Source organism: Drosophila busckii, chromosome 2L (genome assembly GCF_011750605.1).
Source record: "Drosophila busckii strain San Diego stock center, stock number 13000-0081.31 chromosome 2L, ASM1175060v1, whole genome shotgun sequence".
Classification (NCBI taxonomy): Eukaryota; Metazoa; Arthropoda; class Insecta; order Diptera; family Drosophilidae; genus Drosophila; species Drosophila busckii.
This window is the reverse complement of record NC_046604.1, coordinates 12,863,056-12,880,752: the sequence shown is the minus strand read 5'-3', so window position 1 is coordinate 12,880,752 and position 17,697 is coordinate 12,863,056. Positions and strand designations below refer to the sequence as shown.

General features: G+C 31.9%; 1 protein-coding gene across 1 annotated transcript; it reads left to right on the top strand.

Annotated features, from left to right (window-relative positions):
* The first annotated feature begins 3,585 nt into the window (after nucleotides 1-3,585).
* LOC108607784 (putative mediator of RNA polymerase II transcription subunit 29) lies at nucleotides 3,586-13,544 on the top strand. The gene is made up of 3 exons (XM_033294931.1): nucleotides 3,586-3,800; nucleotides 12,685-13,261; nucleotides 13,414-13,544. The coding sequence occupies exons 2-3, from the start codon at nucleotides 12,871-12,873 to the stop codon at nucleotides 13,542-13,544; spliced, it is 522 nt and encodes a 173-aa protein (XP_033150822.1). The 5' UTR covers nucleotides 3,586-3,800; nucleotides 12,685-12,870.
* Nucleotides 13,545-17,697: the final 4,153 nt, after the last annotated feature.

The window sequence follows — 17,697 nt, the reverse complement described above, 5'->3', positions numbered from 1 at the left end:
TGGAGTTCAAATAAAAATTGCTGGCACTAACCCAATTGCACGTCAATGTTAACTAAAAGCGTAATAAAAGCAAAAGTGCAGACAGTTAAATAATGCTCAATGCCATATGAATGTCGCCATTTTGTCAAAGCAATTCGCTTCCGTTTCCGCTTTTGATGACTTTAGCATTGTGTATATAATTGCTGCTGCTTTTTTGCTCATAAATCTTATGCTTTGCTTAAATTTTAGCTCTCGCGTGACAAATATAAATCATACAAAAATACATAAATTTTATGCTAAATTAAGAATAGAAATTATCGCTCAGTTGTGCATTGCATAGCCGCTAGTTGCGGCTGTTTGCTTCGAAAATTGCACAAACAAACGTAAATGTAAAGCGCAGTGCGTATACGTAATTTTTATGCATTAAAAAGTTCGTTTTTATTGTCAGCTTGTCAAGCTGCTAATGACTTATAACCAAGCGTAGCAAGAACAAAGCAATTACAGCAGACAGTGCGTGACAAACAAAATATAGAAATAGAATTAATTTAAATGAAAATGTCGAAATTGAACACAAGAAAAACTCATGAGAGCTAAAAATAAATTTTAGCAACAAGCAAAGGTGTTAATTAAATTGCTTGTATTATAAAACTCTAAGCAAGCAGAGCCCCAGCCGCGAATGCCAACAAAAATAAATAATATAAATAAAACAAAGTTGTTGTAAGCAAAACTAAGCAAATTAATAAACAAAAAATCTTTTAAAAAAAGCAAATAGCTAGCTAATATTTATAAATATTATAAAAATTTAATTAAATTTAAATAAATAAAAATAAAAATAATTAAATAAAATAATAATATAATAAATAATAATAAAAAATTAAAATGGTCTATTTAATAAAATTTTTAATAATAACTTACACGCCAAAAATATAATAAACACTTGGCTGCATATATCAACTTGACTGCAGATCCCGTAAGTATCATATTAATATTTAAAAATATATAAAATTATAAAAAGTATAAATTAATCTTGTAAATAAGTAAATAATCAATATATTTATAAATAATAAAAAAAAAATTAAAATGGAGCATTTAATAAAAAGTTCAATTTAAAAAATTCGGAGCTAAGGAATTTAAATTATTTAAAGCTTAGTCTTAGCACTTGCTAACTTTAGCTTAACAAAGTTTGCAATTTATATTCACAAATAATAATACTAAGTGCGGCATTAAAAAAAAAAATGTATCAAGGGATTAAAATTCAGTTTAAAGCAATTTAAATATTTTTAAACTTAGTCTTTGAAAGCAAAGATTTAAACAAAATGTATAGCAAATAAAAAATTTAATTTAAAAAACTCAGCGCTGTAATGAATTTTTTTATTCAAGCTGCCATATATTTATTTTTTGTACTAAATGCATCAACTGCTCTAAAATATATCGTAGTGTATATTTGTTGTTGGCAAATGCTTTGCAATTTTAAATGCCACACAAATAATGCTGCTTGAACATGCAACAAGTGCAAAAAGCTTGCCACAGTGCGTTGCCTAAATCATGTCGCACCCCCCACCCACTCTTACACTCTCTTTGCACCCCGAATGTATCTATCTCTCAGTTGTTTAGCCCGCTTGATTTGTGTAGAGTGTGCGTGCTTGGCAAAATGTTTTGGCGACACTTGACAAAATGCCAGAAATTCTAAACACTTTTAGCAGTTGTCGTTCGCCTTTTGGCTGCTGCCCTTTTAGCCACAGTTGCCACTATCTCCGCCCACAAATTCTCTCACTCACTCTCACACTCTCTTGCTCGCTCTCTCTGCTTTTAGCTTTGGCATGCATAATAAACACAAATTAATTATTTTGTTGCATACACAAAGTTTTGTTGCTGCTGCGTTGGCTTTCTAATTAATGAGTTTATTAATTTGCGAATTGTCAGCTGCTGTCAACAGCGGCGAATCAATTCCATGATGTTGCATGCCACACAGCAGCAACAACTGCAAATTGTTTGTCTAATGAATGCCAAGTCATAGTTAATGCGGTATCTTTAGATCTGTTGCCCACATGCATCTTTAAGATACTTTCTGCCGCTAGTCACATTAACACACTTTTCAATTCAATTACGCCATGCGGGTCGCCGTCGCCGTCGTCGTCGTCACACAAAGCGCTTTTCTATGTTTTGACGCCCAAGTCTTTACGAAAATGTAAGGAAAATTTTGTTTTGAGTTTGCGCTTCAATTGATTTTCGCACATTTGTAGCTCGTTTAGCGTCTGACGTGATCACTTGTTTAGATAGGCAGCTTTGTTGACATGCAACGTGGCTAGAGTTCAGCTGAGCTACATATGTGTATCTTATAGATACTTGTGTGCTAATTGCACACAGCTCGCGGCTTTGTTAACTTAACTTGGCGTTAAATGCTTTAAGCAGTGCTAAATTGAGAAATTACAGTACAGTGAGAGTTGCAATAGATAAGCTTTGAGATAAAAAAGTATCTATTGCTGTATTATCATACAAAATTTAACAATCTGCTGGTATTCACATTTTATAAAATGCTAAGTATGCAAAAAAAAATATATTGAGCTGTATTTATATAAAATAAATTGTTTAAGCGGCAAAAAAATTATTTTTTGTTAACTAATTAAATTAAATTCATTTATTTAATGGTATTAAATTCAATTAAATAAATTAAATTAATTTTATTGTATGCCAATTAAATTAAATGACAACTATTGCATAATAATAATTATTATTGTCATTAAATAACAATAATAAATAATTATTAGGCAACAAAATAAATGTGAACGCATCAAAATAAATTAAATGCATGCATTTAATATTAATTTGTTTTATAAAAATCAATAAAGCATGTGAAATTTATTTAATTTTTTTATTAAATTTTTTATTAAATTTAATTTATTTTTTTTTATTAAATTCAATCTTCAATCTAAATTTCCCTCACTGCTCTTTAATTTAATTTTGCCACCTTTAACACTTTAATTAAACGTGTAGCAGCATTTAAAACGATTTCCCTCAAAGTCTACGCGCACTTTCAATCTCAATCTCGATCTCTTACATATGAGCGCAGCTAATAATAAAAAAATGCTCATAAAAAAACAGGAAAAAAACGCTGAATCAGCCGGCAAATGTGACTTGCCAAACACAAAACATAAATAAATAAATGGAAATAAACAACAAAAATGCAAAAGGCAAAGAGCGTAACTAATTGGTTTTGAGCGTAGCGCAGGCTACAAGTGTCAAAGAGCGCGAGTCGAGCGCAAAGAGCAAACAAACAGCTGTGCAAAGAGCGCGCAAGTAAACAAGAGAGCGAGAGAGCGCGTGAGCGAGATCAAGCCAAAGATCGGTTAGCCGGCTAAAGCAAATGAAATTCAAAGTGCAGCGCGCAGCAATTGATGAGCGCGACGTTGACGTTGACGTTGGCAGCGCTGCTAGCGGCGCAAGCTAGCCCCATCGATAGACTCGATCACACGCTCGCTCGCTTGCACACTCGCTTGCGCTCTCTCGCTCGCACAGCAAGCAGCGTGTAGTTTGCTCGTGTATTTAATAGAATTTTATTTTGTTGTAGTTGCCGTTGCCGTTGCCATTGCCACAACCGCACACTCAGTTCAGTTGTTGTGTGTGCCGTACCCGCCGCTTCAGTCGTCATCGGCATTCATTCAAGACACGATCAATATAAAAAAAAAGCACGCGCAGTCGTCGCCGCCGTCGCCGTCGCAGTTCGCGTCACTGTTCAATTGTCAATCGTCATCTTTGGCTTTGCCCATTGCATTGCAATAGCAAACAAAACCCGCAAGCAACCAGCCAAACCAATTGCAAAAGTAAACAACAACAGAAAATAAATGAAATTCTTTAAATTAATTGAAATACAGCAACTCGTTGTTGTGTATGACAAAAGGCTGCATAAATAAAGTACAAGTGAATATAATAAAAAAGTTTATAAATAACGCTTGTGCCAAAACTAAACGAGCAGCCAGCTTGCAAGTCAATTGAACGCGTTAACAACGCTAATTAATTAACAATTATTTTGCAACAGTCTCAATTGACGAACAAGCTAAATGGTTACAACATTTAATTGAGTTTGAAGTTCAAAAGTGTGTGCGTGTTTCAAATTGGTTTAAAAGCAGTTTGAAAAGCTTTAAAAAAATGATCATAGTATAAAAAATTACAACGAATTAAACTTAAAAATAAAATCAAAATTAGATATGCACATTCAAATCAAAGCTCAATTAAATTTAAGAAATATATAAATTAAAATATTTGCTGCAATTGCTTATACATATATTTATTTACTTTAAATACTTAAAATATTTTAACTAAATTTATGAGTTGAGTTATTCCGTTTATACAAATTTTTGGCAATTGCCAAAATGTAAACAATGCGCATAATATGAAACGCTAACAAATAATAACAACAATATGCAAAACAGTATTGACAAAATGACAGCGCGACGAGACTCATTCAAAAGTTGTGCAAATACAAAAAATAAATTATAAATCTTGAGTTGGAACTGCAGCCCAGCGCTTGAGTCATGCCAGAGCCGGCTCAGAGCTCAGCTGGCTAATTATGCGCCCCCTCGCGTGCCACGCCTCCTCCTCGTGCCGCAACCAGTTTTGCAGTTTGTTATTTCCATTACGAAGACACAGAAAATGACAAAATTGCCTGCCTGCCTGACAGTCAATCAGCTGTTTAGTGTTTTTGTTTTGCTTTTAGCTTGTTTCAGATACTTTATCTGTATCTTTAACCGTTAGCTGTATCTTTTTGCTATTCTAGCTGCGCTTGCGTGCCAGTTTATGCCGCAGGAATTTGTGGCATGCCACCGCATGCACTACATAGGGAGAAATTTTTGCTGCTTGCCACAAAGTGCGTCGCATTTTGTTGCATTTTGGCGTAACTTTGTGCGGTTTGCAGCTGCAGCTTGTCAAGTGGCAAAAGAAATAGTTTTCTATTTTTTCTTTAACTCGTTGCTGTTGCTGCTTCTGCATGCGGTAATTGAAATATGTATTATTACTTATACGACTTGTGTGCAATTTGCAGTGCGTGGCAGCAAATGGAAATGGAAATTGGCAATTGCTTTGAATTTCTACAGAAATTATTGCTGCTTTAAATAAGCAATCAAACTACCGTTAACAACTGCTGCTAGTCATTTAAGTTTAAGCCAAAGTGCAGTAAAAAAAAAGTTAAAATTAATTGCGGAGAAAAATATTTATTTAAATTTCAAATATATTTTTAAATATTTTGCTTATGGTCGAATTTTTTTTAAAGCAAAGTGTAAATTAATTGAATATTTTTATATAATGTGAGTTTAAAGCTAAGAAAAAAATGTATTTAAATTTTATTTATAAATTATTTTTTAGGCCAAATAAAAGCAGCGAAATAAAATTCATTGAATATTGTAATAACGTCTCTAAAATAAGCTAAAATATTTAAAATTTATTTTTTTATGTTTCCAAATATATTTTGAATAATCTTAGTAAACTAATGCAGAGTATAAAAAATTAAATGAATATTTTTATATAGCCGCAGTAATTATTTTTATCAGTAAAAGAAATTTAGAAATTTAGAAAAAGTGTGAGTTAAAATATTTAAAATGTAATTTTTGTTATTGCAAATATATTTTGTATAATTTTAGCAACTGCTGCTTAGCGATTTTGTTATGGGGAAAAGTAATTCAGCGTATAAAAAATTAATAGAATATTTTTATAGAGTGTGAGCACTAAGCTAAGCTATAATAATTCCAAATATATTTTCAATAATTTTATCAAACGCTGCTTGTCGTTTATTGTTAACGACAAAGTAAAATAATTATGAAAAAATTTTTTAATATTTTTATAGCTTTCAAGCTCTAACAATAACCTAAAATCTTTTGCTAATTTTTAAGATGTAGTTTTTATAATAAACTAAAATATTATGCTAATTCTAAAATTTATTTTTGATAATTCATTATAATACTAAATTGTTTGAAATTAGTTGGTAATAAAATGGATTGACTGCTGGAAAAAATATTTAACTCGAGCTAAGCTTTGCCGTAAACTTCAATTAGACTTTCAACTTTATGCGCAACTCTATTCAGACCTTATGCAATTTTTATGTAAATTAACAAGCTGCTTACAATAAAAATGTATGCAGATTGCACAACATAAGAAAATAATCATTTGCTAGCCATAATTACAGCACAGCGACACAATCTAAAGAGAATAGAGAACTTACAATTGTATTCTATTAGTTGAAGCATTGTCATTGTGTGTTTGAGAATTATGTTAAAAGGCCTTTGCATACAAAGACCAAGAACTAAGCACGAAGAATAGAGAGAGGGAGAGACAATGCTGTGAAGAATACTTAAAATGCAAGCAGCAGCAGCAGCAGTTGCCTTGACTCAAGACTTAAGGGGGCAACAACAGTTTGTTGCAACAGCAGCTTCGAGTTGAACTCAAGTTGAGCGGCAATTAATTGAAGAAATCACGCACTTGGTAAACCAAAACTCGCTGCAGTCATAAACTGAACAAAAGGCATGACAATTTCTATAACTAACTAACGGACCACAAGAGAATCAACAATGGGAACAAAATCGTAGCGACAAGTTTTGCATATTAAACAAATTTTTTATAATTTTATGCGTTGCTTACTTCAATTGTTTTGTCTGTGCGTCAGTCTCAATCAGAGAATTTTAATTATTATTTTCAATTATCGAGAATGCTTCGCTTTGTTGTTGTCGTTTGAATTTTTCTTCAAGTGCTGTTTGCATTTTCATTTTCTTTCTGGCCCACCACACTGTAGATACAAATGTATCTTGTAGCTATAATGTTGGATAATTAGGGGGCGTTCTGCTTTTCAATTGCGGCATATGGTTTTGGTTTTAATTAAATTTTACAGGCCGCACACACACAGATAAGCAAAATGGGCCGAGGGGGGAGGGGCGTTTCAATTTCAATACAAGGGCGGGCAATCAAGTAAAAAGGTCAGCTGACAGCTTTGAGCTTTAACTTTAGCTATTGTAAAAAAAAAAAAAAAATAAACTGTGGCACATACTGAAATACGATCAGCTTTGCTGCTGCTTTTAGCGTATAGCCGCAAAAAACTGCCAAAAGCTGTTAACTGATAATTTAAACAACTGGCAACGACGACGACGACGACGAAACGATAATAAATAAACATAATGAAGCCACAATGGCGACGACGACAGCGCTCAAAGTCTATGTATATAATAGTTCTTATATATAGTCGTAGTATATAAGATATTTATCAATTTTTCGCCTTTGCTGGCAAACAAACCTAAATGCAAATGCATAAATTTACAAAGTACACACACACACGCACACACACACACATACAGAGGCCTTAATGAGACATTGCCTGAGTGCGTGCGTTTGTATCTTTGAGTTACTCGTGATCAGCGCTGCTTAGCACGCGTCACTTGCTTTTGACTTCAGCTATTTATGTCGCAGCTACAAGATACACTATACTACACTACACTACACTACACTACACAGGGAGTAGCTCCCATTTGCGAAAAGTGTATGAAAATTGAATTTGTCTTTGAATTTGGAAAGACTTTGAGCTTAAACTAAATATTTTAGCTGTTTAATTAGAACAAAGTTAAGTTGGGAAAACTTTATATATGACAGACTTACATATAAGATTTTAATCAAGTCTTGTAAATTTAATACAATATAATTTGCTGAGCTTAATTTAGAAACTAATGCGGCTTGAATTTATTTATATAAATTCCTCATATATTCAGTTTCTCACATTAAAGTTTGCATACAATTATTATTTGTTATTAAATGCAATTTCAATAAGTTAATAAAGTTGTGCGAAAGATTCTTTGAAGAAATCTAAAATTAAATTGACTTACAAATTTATGCAAATTATTTGAAAAAATTAATTTTCTTTCTTTAATGCCTTTTTTGTATTATATTATTTTTCTAGGCTTAAAGTCCTAAATACAATTTTTAAAAGTGTATTGCTCGAAAGATTTTATGCAATTCAAATTAACTTGACTTTCAAATATATAAAAAGTATATCTAAAAACTCTATATCTTTACCTATAAAGGCATATGCTACCATTAAGCCTTAGTTACAATTTCAATAAGTTTATAGACTTTTGCGCAAGATTTGTTTAACATAGTTCAAATAAACTTGACTTTCAATTATATAAAAATATTTTAAAACAAAAAAAATGTTTCTAAATTTTCTATAATTTTATCTATGTATAAATGCATAAAGTTTATGCAATTTTTTGCACATTTATATAGACTTTCAACTAAAGCCTTATGCTAGAATAAAAAAACTTTATTTTTTTTTAGTTTAAAGTTGAAATTTTAATAAGTCTATAAACGTAGCTCAAATGAAAATGACTTTAAAATATATAAAAATAAAAATATTCTGCTAAAAATACTTTATGGCCCTAGTTTTGTTCACATTTAAAGCTCATAAAATATATATACTCATTAAAAATAGCTTGGCTTTAATTAAAATATTTGTTATAAAATATTATTGATTATTGCTTATTGCTTAGCTGGCTGTTGTCTAATATTTTAGACTGCTTCTAGTGCCTTTGCCGCTTCTGCTTTATGCCATTTAGACCAAGAACGTAAAATTGTCAGAGAGAGAACTAAAAACCGTACTAAGAAGCATGCGAGTAATAATGATAATTCTTTATATATATATATACATATATTGTTGTTGTTGTAGTCGAGCGTTGACGTTAGCGCGCAACGTGAACTGAGTACACAATGGCTAAAGTACACGCGGTTTGCTGCTCAACAGCAACAACAACAACAAAGTTAAAAAACAAAAACAAAATAAAAAGCCGACAAAAAGTAAAATAACCCGCGCAGCAGCGCAAAGCAGCAAACGCAAGCAGTTTGTCACTCAATCGCTCAGCAATCAGTCGCGTTTAGTTTTTTTCGGCATTTGTATCTATGAGATACAAAATAAAGCGCGCTAACTCGTGTGTATGTGTGTGTGTGTGTAAAGTCAAAGTGCAAATAAGCTACCTAAATTACATATAGCGTAGTCACACTGTAGTTTAACTTGCTGATAAACAGCAAAATTTTTGTTCGTGTTGTTACCTGCGCTTTCAAATAAAACGTGTCGCATTTATTTACATAGCATTACATAGGCTATTGTAACTAGCAAATAGCAACAGCTGATTTCATTGCAAACAATGCCATATGTACTATATACATATAGTTAAAACGATTTCCGATGCGCTGCTTCAGTGCACACATCAGCGTAGCTCAACGCAGTTATTTTTTTTTTTGGGTGTGTGTAAACCAAAAGCTTCATAAATTTTGTTGTACGCTGATCTTTCGTGATCGCTATATAGCTATATACACACACACCTGGGTTGCAGGCCCAAGGTCGCGTCGACATAGTCGTGACTGTCGCCCTAAGTCAATTCCAACCTATATATACGCACTTAGTCTTTAGCTTTTGTTATAGAAAATTTCACTGCTTTGCTTGTTGTTGTTTATTTATAAAGCATTTGTGCAAATATTGAAAGACTAAACAGCCAGCGCAAGTGTCATGCCCAAAAAGTATTATTTGAAATATATATTTAGCCGTCTAGAGACGCGTAATGGACTTGCTTAGTAAATCACAAGAAAATTCTCTCAAAAACTCAAACAAACGGAAATTGTCAACTGTCAATTGTTTTGTTTCAAAATGATTTTAGTTTAGAAGTGGTGTGTGCTTGTATTAAATACAAAATGTCAACAGCTCATCAAAGTCAAAGGTGCAAGCGTAAATAATGCTAGCAGTACTTTTCAAATAAAAAGAGTTTTTAGGGCAGAAAAATATAAAAAAAAAATAAAATTTATTTATATATATATTGAAGTATATTCAGTTTTTTAATTTAATTAATTGCTGATTTTTAGAGCAGTTAAAATATTTTAAAAAAATATATCAATATATTGTAGTATATGCAGATTTTTAATTTGATTAATTGTTAGTTTCTATTAAACTTATTAATTATAAAATCTTAAAAATACTTTATATATAATAAAGTATAATTGATTTGTCTAATTATTTTTTCTATTACATTATTCATTGTTAAAAAGTTTACTCTTCTTAATGAAAATTTAAAATTTAATAGCAAACTTTTGTATTATTTTTAATAAATTATTTATTGTTAAAGAGAATATTCTTGAAATAATAACAAATTAAATATTATTAAATATTATCTAGAAAGTACTTTGCATATAATAAAGTATTTATTTATTTTTTCTAATTATTTTTTCTATTAATAATAATAATTTTAAATTTCAAAGCAAACTTTTGCATTTAAGTAAATCAAATTTTACAATTTGATTAATTGTTGCTTTTATTAAATTATTAAAGAGTATATTCTTCAAATAATAATAATAATAACAAAATCTTGACTTGGTAAAATATTTTTTCTTTTTAATTAAATGAAAAAAGTTTCAAATAATTATAATTTCACATTTAATAGCAAACATTGAAGCTTATATATTTGATAAGTAATTTTTACTATTAAACTCTACAAATTATTTAAAACTACTTTTGTATATACAAGTATTTACAACTTATATATTTGTTTAAAGTTTTTGCTATTAAATTATGAATTTTCACATTTAGTTTTTCAAATTTTCCACGCTTCAAGCTTTATCTTTCCACTTAAACTCCCCTGCTGCCAGCTCTACAAACAATTTCACTTTTTTTTTTTAACATGCTTCAAGTGCCAGCATTAAAAAAAAAAAAAAACGATAAACACAGCTGCTTTACGCTCTAAAAAATTTTTGAATGCCCCAAAAAAATAAATAACTTAAAACTGAAAACAAAGTTCGTAGTGTAAATGTGAGGTTTTTATTTAGTTTAAAGCGTTAATTTGTGCTTCAAACGTGTGCGCAAAGTGCAAAAATGAGAAACTAAAGTTGCGCTAAATTTGTTGTTTAACTTTAGCCTTGTGCTAATTGCCGCCAAGCGTAGTTAGTTGCTGCTACTTCCAAGCACTTATCTAAGCATTATATGCATGCATTTTATGCCTTTGACAATTTTTTGTGCAGCGTAGCGTGAAAAAAACTGATTACAACGAAATTACAAATTGTCGTTGTTTGACACATGCTTCATTATTAAGTTGATTGCAGCCCAAATCAATTTTGTATGTTGCAAGCTCAAAAACATTCACAATGAAGTAAAAAATATCAATATTTGCACTTTCTTTACGCATTTCTTGTCTTCATTATTAAGCTAGACAACATTATGATGATCATTAGCATTGGCAGTCATCATGGCAAGTGTAGAGACAGTCTGTCAATAGTTTGGGCCAAACGTCAATTTGAACGAAATTGAAAATAGACAGCACGACAACAAGTTGTGGAAAGTCAAAGCAACAAAAATAAAGCAAAAAGCACATTGCATTGAAAATGTAAAGCATTTGTTTTAAAAATAGTCGCCCGAGTTTTTGCTCTTAAGTAAAATCTAAATAGCAAAAGTGCTTAGGGGCCTAAATTTTGACACATTTAACTCTAAAATTCAATTCTATGTTTTATTTAAAGCAGTTTATAAAGCAATTATAGTTTGAAAATATTTATTTTATTTATTTGTGCAGCTTAAAATATTTTTTAAAATTTTTATAACTTTTTTTAAGCTCGAAATTTGCTTGCTTAGTAGTAAATTTATTAAAATTTAGTAGTAAATTCAGTAAAATAATTCAGTAAAATATTTTGCTGCAGCTTTTGAATATTTAAATAATTTTTACACTAATGAAAAAATAATGAAAACTTTTTTTAAGCTCAAAATTTGCTTGTTTCGTTGTCAAAATCATTTTAATAAGCACTAAAAATTTTGTAAAATATTTTGCTGCAGCTTTTAAATATTTTAACAATTTTTACACTAATGTAGTAATAAAAAAAATTTTAAAATGTACCCCAAAGCTGTTTGTTTAACAAATTCGTTGATGCTACAATTTGTAAAACATTATTGTTCAATTTACAACTAGAGTTTGCTTTAGCTTTCACTACACTGCAACAAAATGCCGCAAGAATTTCATTTACACATAAATCAACAATGGAAATGAGCATATGTATATTTACACTAGTTTTTTCTTTCAATAGCTGCAAAGAAATATTTTTTAACAATCATTTTGATGTGTATGAACAGTTGGCGTCAGTGTTGTTTAGTTTCGGTTACAGACGAGCTCAGACGACAACAAAAAAAATATAATATGACACCTTCCCAACCAGCAAACGACGACACGCAGATTATACAAACAGCTATATACATATATATGTGCATGTATAGGCAGAACTCATTGTGCTATATAATACATATGGGCGCGTTTTGTTGTATAAACACAGACGTTTAGTCGGCGTTTGCAAGTTGATTAGAGTTGACAAAAAACAGCAGTTGAAAAAATAAATACAGTCAAGTCAGCTTTAGCTAGTTTTCTATTTTACATTTATTTGGTTATAACATTAAGATAATTGCACATAAAAATTGTTGTAGCGAAAGCGTTGCAAAAAATCAAATATGTGTTTGCCATAATAAACTTAATATAAAAAAATTGAAATAATGCACGACATGTGCGCCACATTATAAATATATATATGCAAGCATATTGCAGCAAATTGAAAGTTACAAAATGCAATAACAATATGGCAAATTAATTAGTTATACGTAAATGGGCGACGCCATTCAAAAAAATATAAACAAATAAAATTTTATTGTATTATTTTAAGCAAATTACGCACAAGTGAATAATTGTGGCTTTTGTGCAAACTAAATAAACATTATAAAATAAAAAGCAATATATTTGATAGCCCAAGTGGCTCATAAAAAAGTGTGCAACTGTTGTCTATGTGTTAGCGTCTGTGTGTGTGTGTATTGGCGCCATCTAGCGGCCTATAAATATTGCATAAAAAAAGATGAAGCAGACAAATAGCATGGAATGCTTAAACAACAATAATAACAACAATAGCAGCGCCCTAACAACAAGCAATATCAACGGAAACGGAAATGGCGTTGGCAATGTTAGTGAGCTGCAGCTGCAGCGCCCTCTGTTGGCCAAAACAGCGCTAACAACATGTGCAACAGCAACAGCAGCAGCAGCAGCATCAGTGGGAGCAACCCATAACAATAACAACAGCAGCAGCAACAGTAAATGCGGCGCCAGCAGCATGTCGCCCCATTCACCAACAGCAACTCAACAACAACAACAGTCCACAAACATGGCCACAAATGGCCATCAGTCGTATCCGGCGATAACGGCTACGTATTGGCTACCGCCACCAAATCCGGCGCCATATTTAGTTCCAGGTAATTAGTGTTACTTGCAGTGCTAGCTATAACCAAAGTACCCCCTAACCCTAACCCACCCCCTTTAGAGCTCAACTTCAGTAAAGTGGAAATGCGTTACCCCTCGCGCGCACAGCAAAATGTTGCAAATTATATTTTCGTGTTTATTGTAGAGCTCGCGAGGATTACAGCAACATGGAACATGAGAGGTGAGCTGAGTGCCTGGGCAAAGCACAAGGCAATAGCCAAAGCCATGTTGCTCGTGTCGTATGCCAACTACACATACATTTCGAGTGTACACTGAGCAAAAAGAAAGACTAAATTACTACAGTACAAATTGTTGATTTTTTGTTGGTATATAAGTTTACACTAATTGCTTTAACAAAAGATAAACTGCACAAAATAAAAGACTACACTTCAGTACGGCTGAAAATGATTGTTGAACTTTTGTTGGTGTTTTCAACAATGTTGTAGAAATTATAGCTTAAGTAATGCTTTTTGTTTTGGTATGCAAAACAAAGCAGTCGCATGTTGGTGAACTTATTGGTGAGTTCACCAACGTTTTTGTATGGGTGCTAACTGCTTGGGTAAGCAAAGTTGGTGAACGGTAAGCAGTGAAGCTGCTAGATCTTAAGCAGTGTATCAAAATGTAGGCTAAGCGATGCATTGACTTACATTACTGTTGGTGAATTGTTGATTTTTCTAACATGATTTCAATATTTTTGAAGAAATTATAGCTGCAGTAATGCATATTGCTTTAGCATAAGAAACAAAGTCGTAAAATTACTGAAGATTTCACCAACGATTTTTGGCAATCAGCAAAATTAATAATAGTTCAACAATAAGACAAAAAATTTGTATTTCATTTATTATTTTTTTCAACAATAAATTCTTGCCACTCTATTTATAAATTATGCAGTCTGCCTAATCTTTTTTTATATTTTATGCAGCAATGTTAGCTAAACTAAAAGACTGCTCTACTTTTTATTGCTACAGAGTCCAAGTCTATTTTATTTAAGCATTTCAAGATCTTATATTTTGCCCTGTAGCTAATTTTCTAACATAGTTTTGTTAAAGAATTTTTCTGCACTGCATTTATTTGTTTCTTGCTTATTGTCGTGTATTATATTTCCCTGCTGCACACACACACACACATACACACATAAATTTATTTTGTTATATTTCGCTTGCTATATTTATTTTTTGTTTTTGCTTAGCCAGAATGTGAATGAGAGTTACAGCCAAGTGGCAAAATGTTAAGCCAGTGTGTGGGTCGGCTGGATTTTAATGCCAGGCCACACACACACACATACACGGGTGTATGTGTGTGTGTTGGTGTGGGTGTCGTTTTTGTGTAACGCTTGCATGCATCGCAGCATCGATTCGTTGGTTTTTGTTGCTTCTGCTTTTTTTTTTCTTTTTGGTTTGTTTGCTGTGCTTTGACTGTGTGTTGTGTTTGTAATTTCATTTGCAAAACGCCACTTGCTGTGCTGCTAATTAAATTTTAGCTTTGTCAGGGGATTTGCACTTTGGCATCATGGGGCATTGTTTTGTTCTTGTTGCCCCCGCTGCTGCTGCTGCGGCTCAACTGTTGATTGTTGAATTGTTAAATCAAATATCAAAAGTTGAGCAAGCAAGCAATGAAGCCTAAAAAGCAAACTGAAGCATAAACTAAGTAATTAGCTATCAATCAAGCAATATATTTAACTATTGAAAGTAAAATTTGACAAATGTTGACTGTTGAATTGTTGAAGATGAACAAATTTCAAGCGTGGAGCAAGAAATGAGTGAAGCCTAAAAAGCAAACTTAAGCAAAATCGAATTAAATTTAACTATTTACTGTTGATTGTTGAAGATTTATTCAAATATTAAAAGTTGAGCAAGCAAGGAGTGAAGCCTAAAAAGAAAACCAACTCTAAATAATTAGCTGTAAATTAATCAATATATTTAACTATTTAAAGTAAAATTTGCCAACTGTTGATTGTTGAATTGTTGAAGATTTATACGAACAATCAAATATCAAAAGTCGAGCAAGAAATGAGTGAAGGCTAAAGTGCAAACTTAAGCAAAATCGATGTTATTAGCTATCAATCAAACAATATATTTAACTATTTAAAGTAAAATTTGCCAACTGTTGATTGTTGAATTGTTGTTGAATTGTTGAAGTATTTATAGGAACAATCAAATATCAAAAGTTGAGCAAGAAATGGAGTGAAGCCCATAAAGCAAGCCGACTCTAACATTAATTAGCTATAAATTAATCCAATATATTTAACTATTTAAAGTAAAATTTGTCAACTGTTGATTGTTGAATTGTTAAATATCAAACGTTGAGTCTAAAAAGCGCACTGACTATCATTCAAGCAATATATTTAACTATATTTTAAAGTACTACTTACAATATTTTTACTGCAGCTGTAGCCAATTTAAACGTAGCCCATTTACCTATTTTACTTTAATGTTTGGCCATAAAAAATCGCAATCGCACAAAACTTATATAAACTGTTTACAAAAGGACAATTGTTTCTATTAAGATATGCGAGCGAGCGAGTGTTGTTGCATGCAAATCAATAAGTTAACGATGAAAACCGTTTCCGCTGTTCTGACTTGCATACAGATTGCTACTAATATGCCCAACTAACCATAGCTCCAAAGCTACACACACACACACACACAGCTACAACTTGTGGCACAGTCTGTGTGGCAATCGCATGCAAAATTTTCTAACCACAGAGACATACTGGGAATTGCTAGCAGTGCAGTTTGCTAGGGCGGGGGGGGAGCGGGAGCAGTTGGCAACGTCTTGACATTGTGGTTGTCTAACTAAGCGCATGACTTGCATATTTATGCGATATATAGCAAATGAATTGTTTGTTGTTGTTGCTAAAAAGGCGTTGCAGGCAGCAAATAATAATAAATAAGCAGCAGCAGCAGCAGCAGCAGCAAAAGGTTTATAAATAAATAAAGAAATGCATAAACCGTAGTCGGCCCCAATGTCCATGGCAACCAAGAAAAATAAATGAATACCAGTTGATATAGCCCCATGTAGTAATTTGTAGCAGACGACATGTGCATAGGTTTGGGCTATATACTTATATTTATTTTTAAAGCGATTCGTTGCAGTCGCCGCGCCGCGTTTAGTTCCCTTGACAGCAGCAGCAGCAGCGACAGCGACAGCGACAGCAAAACTAATAATTTTATGAGCAGATCAAATGACGCAAAAGAACGCGCAGAGCGTTGCCCAAAGCGGGCGGGTTGAGGGGGCTGGCAAAGTCAAAATGGCTGTCAGTCAAAGTGAAGTGTAGCAGCCTGTGCGGCGAGTCTTTGTTGCTGTACACTGAGAGAATTGGGTTGAATTTCAAGCAGAGCATAAAATTGAATTTTTAAATGAATTAAATAGTTTATTTTTGTTCAACACTAACATTAGTTAAATTATTTATTTTGCAATATTAAATATATATAAATTAAATTGAAAAAAAATATATTTTTAACGTTAGAAAATTTATGAAAATATATTTCATATATTTTTCAAGCTTAGCAAACTTTCAGAAACTTGTCTTTAATATTGAATTTATCAACTTGAAGAAACTTATTCAAAAATATATTGAAACTTATAGAATTTTAAATAATCGATTTATTTTTATTAGTCATACACTGTTTCAGTTATTTTATATATGTAATATTTTAATAAAATTGCATTACATAAATAATTTTTTTTAATATTTAATTGCACTACATAAAAACATTTTGTTTTTTCAATATTTCGTATAAAATATTCATTTAAATTTTTTATAGAATTTATTTAAAATTTTGTCTATGATAAATTAAATTTCAAAAAGTTTTAATTAATCAAATTGATTATTTTTTATGCTTGAAATGCTTTTTATTTGAATTTTCTTGAAGTGCATTTATATTTTAAAGAGTATGAGAATTACATGGAGAGCTGTTTTAGAATTTTGTGGCATTCCGACTGTATCTGCAAGTGTCATTATCTCTATCTCGCTTGCACGAAAACGTGCACACAAATGTGTTAACATAAATGTAACACGTTTCACTGTGGCAGCAGCAGCAGCAGCAGCAACAACAACAATCTATGCACATTGCCATGTCACGTAGCTGCTTTTGCATGTCAACGGCCAAGAAGACGTCAAGCGGGTTGCTCTCTAAAGATTGCCCAGACGCTAGCTATGTGTGCGTGTGTGTGAGTGTGTCAAGAAAATTGTCGAGCTGACTTTGCCATATTTTCAAACGCTAAACAGCAGCAGCTAGTAAAATAGTTGGCAACATTGTCTATCTAAGATGATGATTTGTGATTTAGTTTTAGCAACTAACTGCTAATTGAAATGACACGCTGACTGAGCAAATGAACTTGACTTGAAAATTGCAGCTAAGTAGCTACAAATAAGCGTTAAAATATGAATAGAGCAAGCAAAGTAACAATGGATAAGCTTGCGTAT

Excerpts from the sequence above, each read along its gene's own strand:
- LOC108607784 (XM_033294931.1), top strand. The coding sequence starts at position 12,871 with ATGAAGCAGACAAATAGCATGGAATGCTTAAACAACAATAATAACAAC. Across the intron at positions 13,262-13,413 it reads GGCGCCATATTTAGTTCCAG|AGCTCGCGAGGATTACAGCA; the intron begins GTAATTAGTGTT and ends TGTTTATTGTAG.